The sequence below is a fragment of the Oryza glaberrima genome, chromosome 3 (genome assembly GCF_000147395.1).
Source record: "Oryza glaberrima chromosome 3, OglaRS2, whole genome shotgun sequence".
In the NCBI taxonomy this organism is placed as follows: Eukaryota; Viridiplantae; Streptophyta; class Magnoliopsida; order Poales; family Poaceae; genus Oryza; species Oryza glaberrima.
The window spans coordinates 31,336,193-31,346,299 of NC_068328.1; the positions used below are offsets into that span (position 1 = coordinate 31,336,193).

At 45.4% G+C, this 10,107-nt stretch overlaps 1 protein-coding gene across 2 annotated transcripts; it reads left to right on the plus strand.

Moving 5' to 3' along the window:
- The first annotated feature begins 397 nt into the window (after positions 1-397).
- Positions 398-6,193, plus strand: LOC127766991 (homeobox protein knotted-1-like 8). 2 transcript variants are annotated; one of them, XM_052292186.1, is made up of 5 exons: positions 398-1,036; positions 1,172-1,309; positions 1,436-1,544; positions 5,361-5,587; positions 5,690-6,193. In XM_052292186.1, the coding sequence occupies exons 1-5, from the start codon at positions 722-724 to the stop codon at positions 5,939-5,941; spliced, it is 1,041 nt and encodes a 346-aa protein (XP_052148146.1). In that variant the 5' UTR covers positions 398-721; the 3' UTR covers positions 5,942-6,193. The 2 variants fall into 2 exon arrangements, with proteins under 2 accessions (XP_052148146.1, XP_052148145.1); XM_052292185.1 differs by having other exon boundaries at positions 423-1,036; positions 5,346-5,587.
- The last annotated feature ends 3,914 nt before the right edge of the window (positions 6,194-10,107 follow it).

The following is a 10,107-nucleotide window of genomic DNA, read 5'->3' on the forward strand; positions in this document are numbered from 1 at the left end:
TAGTACTTTATGTGTGACTAAATATTTTTAAATTTTTCACAAATTTTTTAAATAAGACGAACGGTCAAACGTTGGGCACGGATGTCCACAGCTACACTTATTTTGGAATGGAGTTAGTAGTACGTAGTACTGCTGCTGCTTCATGCCGATCGACCTGGAGACGAAAGGAGCTGCGGCGTAATACTGGCCAGCATATGAATATCTCTGTTTTCTGTCTGAAAACGAACAGTATTCGAATGAGGAGAAGAGAGGAAACATCCCACACGAGAGGTGCATGTGCCATGTGTATCAGCTGCGCCTGCCGCTGTTACGTTGTCCAGATCCTTTTTCCCCCCGTCTGTTTTTATTCGCCGTCATTGCTCTGTCTACGCTTTAGCCCAGGAGTATAATTATTCCCTCCTTTCTCATGTGTTTTGCAGTAGTTTCACTGTTGCTGCTGCTGCTGCTGCTTGCAAACACTGAATAGCCTAGCCTCTTCATTAATTTCTCGCTCTGATTTTGACGTTAGAACAAAGCTAAGATGGGCCATACGTATACTAGGAGGAGTACCATCATATTCATCTTCTTTCTAGCTTCCTCTCCTCTTCACATTCCCTGCATCCATCCATCTCAACCACCACCACCTCATTTCAGGAGATCATCTCCTCCTTTTCTTTGCTAGGGTTTGTTTGCCATAACTACTATCTATCGCTTCTTCTTCACCTCACCTGTCCTGTCGGCCATGGAGAGCTTCGCCAGTTTCGCAGGAGGTGGCAGCAGCAGCACCACAGCTCGGTTGCCGGAGCTGATCTCGCCGGAGAACCCGGACCACATCTCGCCGCCCCCGTTGCTGTACCAGCTGCTCGCCGGCCCGGAGTCGTCGGCGCGGCAGCATGGGCGTGATGGGCATCACCACGGCGGCGGTAGCGGCGCAGCAGCAGCAGCAGCTGTGCAGGGACAGGTCTCGCCGGCGGGCGCGGAGGCGGCGGTCAAGGCCGAGATCATGTCGCATCCACAGTACTCGGCTCTCCTAGCCGCCTACTTAGGCTGCAAAAAGGTGTAGTAGCTAAGCTAGCAGAAGCATATATATTTAAACCCATGCAGATACAGACGACAACACGCCATGTGCTGACCAAGCTCACGGCCGTGCCGAATGTACTGACCAAGTTGATTTTGTTGGTTTTTTTATCAGGTCGGGGCGCCGCCGGATGTACTGACCAAGCTCACGGCTGTGCCGGCGGCGCAGCAGCTGGACGAAGCCGACGGCCACCCTCGTCGCCGGCACGAGCCACAGCGTGATGACGACCCGGATCAGCTCGATCAGTTCATGGTATCAACATATATAGATCATCAACTCCTTTGCTCGCATGCATGCATATATATAGACAGACACACACACATATATATCCACTGTTCTTCTGATCGATCGACATGGGATCTGATCTTGTCATCACAGGACGCGTACTGCAGCATGCTGACGAGGTACAGGGAGGAGCTGGAGCGGCCGATCCAGGAAGCCGCGGAGTTCTTCAGCAGGGTGGAGACGCAGCTCGATTCGCTCGCTGGTGAGTATTTTATACGCCTCTTCTCTACAAAGATTTGCAGCTTGCCATATTGGGAAATGCCGAAATGGTATCTCACTTTATGGAATTGGAGTTAGTTTTTTTTTTTTGTCACCTCTTTGGACTCATGTGGCTGTTGCAGCAGTATTTCTTAAGGCTGCTAATCTCAGGCTTTAATATGTTTATTAGGGTGGGGGATAAGGGTTGCATGCATTAGATCAGTTTCGTAATAATTGGAGCTTAATTAAGTATACATGACCAGTATGATAAGCATCATGAGGTCACACGGTGAGGCTGCGAGCTGAGCTCCAGGGTTTCCAAATTGCCATATATGCATGGTTCTCCTACTTTCCAGTCTCCACTTCCTCCTGTGCAATACAACGATGGTGTCCTCCCTCTGTCGTACAATCTTAATGAATCATACAAAGGAATAATTAATACTGGAGCACATGCAGTTCTTTGAACTTGTACCTTGTACTGACGCTATTTTTTTTCCTCTGATTTTCTTTTATTTTTAGAATTAAGACCCAACCTTGCTGACATTATTAGCTTCTAATTAAAGAGTTCAGTGCATGCATCACAAGTGATGAACTGACAGGAGAAAGCTCTCAGCACGTTCTGTCCCCAATATCTCTGCAGGTCCTTGTCTAACCTACATTTTTGCTCTCTTGTCATGTCTTCCGCTGGTAGTCACAGAGAAATGGCTAGACGATCTTTGTTTTCAACTTAGACGATTTATGTTAAGATTAAGGGCCAAGAGGTAAATTAAACAAACCATCAAAGTTTGCAGAACATAGTGGCCAAATTGAGGTGTAAGTAACATCTAGCTGGTTGAAAACATGAGTGGTGGTGGATGACAGAATGAGTGGCCGGTGGGCCTATTGTCATTGTGCCTCCGTGAGTGTAATTGGTTTACCGACCTCAAATCCTGGATCGAGTCTTGGCTGTCGGACATGAATGGGCACTGTTAGTACCCTGTGCACTTTGTCTCATGGCCTGGATATATAGTTACTGGAGTGGGGTAAGGATCCAGCTATATATTAGACAATTGATAAGTGTGTATGACCATCTAGTTGTGTCCTTTCAAGTGCAGTTGTTTCCGAACATTATTGAGCACTTTCCGTAGCCATACGAATAGATTTCCAGATCAGAACTCTTTCTTATATATACAGACATCAATCGAGTGCCAAATAATTGAAAGAATGAAAGCAGCATGGTGACCAGCATGCATATCATATTGTGTTTTGTTGAAACATAGTTCAATAATTTTGTCTATATGAACTAGTGTAGTTTTTTACACTGGTAATTGCATATATACAAGGTGGTGTTTCGTAAGACGACTAATATGGCAAAATTATGAAATTCACTATCCGTACAAATCCTGGATAATATATAGGAGTATATATATGGAAGAATTATCTGGTTTCTTATATATTTAGTCTGCCAAAATGTCATTCAGCTATTCCCCTACCGATGAGACATTTTTTTTTTGTGTCTACACATATATTCCTGTCTACAGATGGTCTCTTTTGGAATTGATTTTTTTTCTAATTTGTTGGATATTTATTGGACTGGTGCAACAATTCATCCCCTCACATGATTTGATCTATTCCATATACTCAGATGAATTGTTGGAATCCTACTATTTCACCAGTATGGATCATATTCAGATATTAGCTATTGACTTTTAGATATTACGTTTGAAATATAAATTATTTTTTGTGACTTGTTTATTATTAAAGGTACATCAAACATAACTTATAATTTTACATATTTGCACTATTTTTTTTTAAGGTGAATGGACAAACGTCATGTTCAAAAGTCAGCAATGTCATATATTTAAAAAAGGAGGGAGGATTGCATTAGGAGTTCATAAGAGTGATAAACACGGCTTGTTAATAAGTGAATGATTATCTAACTTAACATATATATCATCCACAACAATGAAAATACAGTCTATGCACACATTACTTTAACCAGTGTCTTGTACTAGCATCAATACTAACTAGACTTTGCACTCTTTTGATGTCATTTCGTCTCAATGTTGTCATTTCAGAAATATCCATTTAACTGTTCATAAGTAACACTTTTCATTCTGTTAATTACTTTTTGAATCATATTCTGGTTGCATGCTGCTCTACTGTCTGGAAATATTCCAATGTCAACAGAATGTGTATGTGCACACATGCAGCATAAATAGCTCCCAGAAAGTTTCAAATAAATTTTTATATTGGATGGAATTTGAACTGCATACTATAAATATTATCCTATTAATTGTAGGAGTTGTGTAATATATTTGTTATTTATATTTTTTTAATCTTCTGAAATCAAGGGTATGAATAATTTTTTTAGTGGAACTAGTGTAGTCTTTGTAAGTATTTGGCCTTATTTCATTGTTAAAATCAATAGTTTTGTCTATATGAATTAGTGTAGTTTTTTACACTAGTAGTTGCGTATATACAAGGTGGTGTTTCAAAAGACGACTAATATGGCAAAATTTATGAGATTCACTATCCGTACAAATCCTGGATCTATATATTACAATCGTTTTGATTATTTGAATCTTTATTATGTGCCCGCTAATTACTCCCTCCTTTCTAAATTGATTATCATGTAATAGAAATCAAAATTTCTTAAATTGATCATCATATAACTGCATGGACACGGATTTCATCGGAATACAATTAATACAACATGGGAGAATGCGTGCATGCTAGGGTGGAGTAATTGGCATGGAGTTTTAATCGATGTATGCATTGTGGGAGAATGTGTGCATTGTGTCTTGATTGATGTGATTTAAATTATTTTTTGGTCTTGGTGTATAAATTTATATGATGATCAATTTGAGAAGGAGAGAGTATATTTTAAAACCGTTCTGTCTAAGTGTTCACACAAGATCACTGATTTTTTTTTTTGCCTTCGAATAAACAGAACACAAGCAGGCCTTGTAATATTTAGTATATATTCTTGTCATAGCTTTTCCCTACGAATCAAAATGAATATCCTTGTCTCAAATTGAACGGTATGGCGGTTGTTTGACTAGTCTAGTTTTCTGCTTGGAATTTGGAAATACCGTGGCCTGTTTGGGGAGCTTTAGATTCTGATAATCAGCTGTTACGTAGCAAGCTTCTGAAAATTTGGAAAAGCTCTGAAACCCAGCTTCTCCAGCTTCTGGCTTCTTAGTTCAATTTTCAGAATCTGTAACTACAGATTCTCAGAAGCTGTGGACTGTTTGGGGCAGCTTCTAGCAGAAGGAGCTTTTGGGAAAAGTTGCAGCTGGAACAAGCTCCTCCAAACAGGGCCTGTCTAGCTGAGCAAGGACAATTATTGGGTGCACAGAGTGTACAACATGTTCAGGCCTTCAGGGTTGCACTGTTGCTTACTTCGATCCACTCCTACCTAGTAAACACAAAGAATTAATTGCCTGACTGGTGGCCTGGTGGGGCTGACCGATTGAGTAATACACAGTACTACCATTATACTCTCCGGGGCAATCTAAGGCCGGGTTTAGTTCTAAAATTTTTCTTTAAACTTTTAACTTTTTTATCACAATAAAACTTTTCTACATACACAAACTTTTAAACTTTTCCGTCACATCGTTCCAATTTCAACAAAACTTCCAATTTTAGCGTGAACTAAACACACCCTAACCAGAATTGTAACTATGCATAATCTACTCGATCTCTCACACCTCCCTTCATATGAGGTTTACCTGCTGTGACGCACGCAGTCATGTAATTTTTAATTATTTTGATAGAACATCATGTTGAACAATTAACCTTTTTGAGCTGCTGTTTTTAACAGAGAGTAATTGTGAAGGCACGGGATCATCAGAGGAAGAGCAAGACCAAGACACGAGCTGTCCTGAGGAGATCGACCCTAGTGACAAGCAGCTGAAGCACCAGCTTCTGAGGAAGTACGGTGGCTCGTTGGGCGATCTCCGGCAGGTGTTCTCCAAGAGGACCAAGAAAGGGAAGCTTCCCAAGGAGGCCAGGCAGAAGCTTCTGCACTGGTGGGAGCTGCACTACAAGTGGCCCTATCCCTCCGTACGCACGCATCACATCCCGTTTGATCAATTCAACCACATTTTCTGCACCAAATTAACTCGTTTGAAAATGCGTGAAATTTACGGGGTTATGTATGAGCAGGAGATGGAGAAGATGACGCTGGCGCAGACGACGGGGCTGGACCAGAAGCAGATCAACAACTGGTTCATCAACCAGAGGAAGCGGCACTGGAAGCCGACGCCGGTGGCAGGCACGGCCTTCCCGACGATGGAAGCTGCCGGAGGCGGCTTCCGACACTCCGGCCACGGCGGCGGCCTTGCGGCGGCGGCGGCGCTGCCGCTGTACATGGGCAGGCCGTTCGTTGTGGACGGCATGTACCGGCTCGGGTCTTGAAGCCTCTGGGGATCGCATGGTGTTTGCATGGTGTTTTTTGCTTGGTAAATATTTGCTAGCAGCTTCCCATGATCAGCCTGTGGGATGGTGAAATGGAAGAACTGATGAATCTTCATCACGATCTTTCCTCTCATTTTTTTTTTCTTTGGTGTGTGATAAAAGCTCAGATGTACCACGTACTACTGTCTGCTTCTTTGCAAATGGATATGTAATTGAAAGCTTTAATTCTAAACATGGGACTCCCTCCGTTTTTATATTATAAGTCGTTTTGATTTTTTTTATTAACCTTAGTTAAGTTTAATTAATTTTATAAAAAAATATAGCAATAATTTTAACACAAAACAAATACATCATCAAAAATTTTCAATGTTACATATAATCAAATTAATTTGATGTTATAGTTGTTGCTGAATTTTCATATAAACTTAATTAAACTTGAAGAAAATTGACTAAAAAGATTAAATTAATACATAATATAAAATGGAGGTAGTATATTATTCTTGGGCGAGATAGCTCTAACGTCTAATGGTGGGTTCTGGCCATCCGAGCTTAACTGCAATACAAGGTTTCACACGCTGTCCTTGAATGAACTCGTCGTGTCCTACCGATCGGCCATCAACAGTGAATGCGTTCCCTGATCCATCTCCTTGGAACAGCACCTTTGTAGTGTAGAGTCCAACTTCTCAACAGCTACATGCATCCTCTGTACCATAATAAATACATTTTTTAATCCATTTCACATATATAAATAAAAAAACATAATACTCCCACTTTCTTAAATCTCAATATAATTATTTCATTTCTTTATATATTTCTAACATATTTATTTTCTACTTCCTCCGTTTCACAATATAAGTCATTCTAGCATTTCCCACATTCATATTGTTGTTAATAAATCTAGATAGATATATATGTCTAGATTCATTAACATCAATATGAATGTGGGAAATGTTAGAATGACTTACATTATAAAACGGAGGGAGTACATTCATAAACTCGAATATAATGACTAGTTAGAAATGAATCTAATTTAGAAATAAAAAAATAAAACTAAACTTGTTTTATAAACAGAGGAGCACGTAAGAATGGAAGCTTACAACAACGTATGCACTGTTTTGCATTGCCGCGCGCACAATGTTCATGCAGTGGCAGCTGCTATGGATTTAACATACCCGACAGTCTTGTACTATATCCTTCTCAAAATAAGTTAATCTAATATAAAATATGACATATCATATTACTGTGAATATGAACAAACGTGTCCAGATTTATAGTATTTAAGAAGCACATGTCTTCCGTTTCAAAATAAAAATAACCTAAAATCGAATAAGACATTTTTACCGTCGATCCAGATTCGCACTGTTAGGGAATTTCTCATCCAGCGCTAGTTACAGAGTAATTGCCCCCCTCACCCCCCAACACCCCACACCCCAAGTTGCAGCTCGTACGTGCAGATGACGACACGACATGGATACAGACATACAGTCCCTGATGAAGGCGGCAGGCTGCGCGTACTTTTGAACCGCTTGTCACAGGAGGGGAAAAAAGGCCCGCACTCCTGTCTATAAAAAAAAACTGACCTAGTATAAAACGTGTCGTATCTTAATACTATAAATATAAATTCATAGTATTAAAATATATCGTATCGTATACTATTTTTGTCTTTTATTTACATAATGAGCGGTGACTTATCTAGAATCTATTATATTATTAAAGGAATAGAAAAAGGAGCCTCCACGTTCGTTCTCATGACCTAGAAATTTTCACATTAATCGGAGAAAAAGAAAAAACAGAGACCATATTAGAAGATAAGGAATATTCGATAAGGAATACAATTCAGAAATAGCTGAAATTCGGAATTAAAAGATAAGGAATATTAGAAGATAAGACTAGAGTCCATATAGAAATACAATTTAGAAATAGTTGAAATTCGGAATTAAAAAATAAGGAATATTAGAAGAGGAGACTAGAGTCCATATAGAAATACAATTAGGAAATAACTGAAATTTGGAATTAAAAATAAGAAATAATTAGGAAATAACTGAAATTCGAAATTAAAAATAAGGAATATTAGAAGTAGAGTATAGAGTTGTAGCGCCCGTTCCGTCGTGGCGCCTAGCGGGAAAACTATCTCTTAAAAACCCTAATTGCGAAATCCGTTTCTTTGCTTGTTGTCTAGTGCCCGTGCCATCTCAGATCTCAAATCCCCGATCGGTCGTCGAGTTCAATCCCGAATCCAAATCCTTCCCAAATCAAATCCCTCCGCAAAAGTCTATTTCGCCTCCCTAGGGTTCGATGGGCCGAATCCCTCTCGGCCCATCTCCCCCTCCCTCCCCGGCTCTCTCTCTCTCTCTCTCTCCCTCTCTCTCGCTCTCCCCCGCTCTGCCCGAGCGCTGCACGCGCGTGCGCGCGAGCCGCACCGAGCCGAGCGCCCCGCCCTCGCTGCCGCCTCCCGCCGATGCCGCCCAAATCGCCGCGCCGCCCGTTGCTTCCCGCGCGCGCGCGCCGTGGTGGCCGACCGCCTGGTCGCCGCCGCCGTCAGGCTCTGCCGCGCCTGCCCGCGCCTGCCGCCCGTGTCGCCGCTCCGATCCAAGCCGGTCCACCGTCATCGCCGTCGTCACAACCCGGCCCCGCCTCTCCGCGCGCTAGCTTCCAAGGGACGGAGGCAGAGCCCCCCCGCCCTCTCTACCGCGTCGCCCTCTCTCCCTCCTCCTTTTCCCGAAATGGCAAGGAGGCAAGCCCCCTTTCCTCTCCCCCTTTTCCCCTTTTCCCTCCCGCCGGCGTCATCCTCCCCCCTCCTGTCGCCGTTTTGGCCGCGAGCGCCGAGCGCCAGCTCGCTCCCTTGACCGCCCAAGGTCGGTTTCCAAACCGACATTGCCGCCCTTTAAGGCCCAGGTGCCCTCTCTCTCCCTTCTCCTCTCGTTTTGTCCCATCATCTCCACTCCATTGTCGCCGCCTCCCGTGCTCTGTTCGCCGTCGCCGTTCGCCGTCGCGCGTGTCGGAGGAACCGGCACGAGCGAGGACACGGAAGGGGACTCCGGGCGCTCGTCTTCTTCCTCTTCCCCGGCCCGAGACCGGAGAGATCACTCCCGCGCCGTCGGTTCTCGTCACTGCGCCCCTTCCCTGCACGGTAGTGTCTCCCTCCGTTCTCCCTTCTCGTTCCATCTCCTCCCCTTAGACTCGGGTAGTAGCACGAGTAGCCTTCCCGTAGCTAGCTGGCGCCGCCCCGACCGTTGCCGCCGCCCGCCGTGTGCTCGCCGCCGTCGCCGCCCGTGCTCCGTAGCGCCCGCTCGTCGCCGGCCTCGCTCGGCGTAGCTCCGCCCAATCCGACGCTAGCAACGGATTCCCGTAGCCACGTAGATGCTCTCACCGCCGGGAATCGACCCCTCGTGACCTCATCGCCGTTTCCCCCTTCTCTCGCCGCCGGATGCCGCCGCCGCAATCCGCCGCCGGCGAGCATCCCCCGGCGAATCCGAGCCGTTGGCTCGTCTCCTCTCGTCCCGTGCAACCCCCCGGTGTGCTCGCTTTCGCCTGTATCGCCGTGGTTCGCTCCGCCGCTCGCCGCTGTCGTCCGCCGTCCGTTCCGGCCGGCGTCGTCGTCTACCTCCCGCCGGTCCGCGTGGCAGCCACGTAGGCGCCACGACGGCGCCACCTCGGCCGCGACCGGACCCACCGACCAAGTCAGCCGCCGCTCCGTTTCCCTCCCCGTGCGCGCGGTCCACCGCGAGCCGTGAGGCTGCGCGTGGGCCCGCCGTACCGTGCCCTCCGCGAACCGCGCGCATGCGCCGCGCCTCCCTCCCCAAACCCTAACTTGCCCCGCGTGCACCTCGCCCACGGTGAGCCGAGTCGCTGACAAGCGGGTCCCACCCGGGACCACGCGGGATGGACCCGGCCCACCGGCTCTCTCTCTCCTCCCCGCTCGCGCGCGCGCCTTGGGCCGCCCTCTTGGGCCGGCCGGCCCATTAAGCTCGGCCGAGCCGCCCCTCCCTCTTGGGCCGCGCCCTAGCCGCCCGAGGGAAGTCTAATTTCCCTCCCTCTTTCTTTCCTTTTCCTTTCTTTTTCAAAAAGGGTTTAATTAAATCCTTTTCCTTTAGACCAAAAATCCAATAATCGTAGAAATTCAATATCTTCCCAACCGTAAGTTCGTCTGGCTCCGTTCAACTTCC

Bases quoted from the DNA above. Each gene is read 5' to 3' on its own strand.
- LOC127766991 (XM_052292185.1), top strand. From the start codon at position 722: ATGGAGAGCTTCGCCAGTTTCGCAGGAGGTGGCAGCAGCAGCACCACA. The intron at 1,037-1,171 runs GTGTAGTAGCTA...TTTTTTTATCAG, and splicing joins CCTACTTAGGCTGCAAAAAG to GTCGGGGCGCCGCCGGATGT. The intron at 5,588-5,689 runs GTACGCACGCAT...ATGTATGAGCAG, and splicing joins ACAAGTGGCCCTATCCCTCC to GAGATGGAGAAGATGACGCT.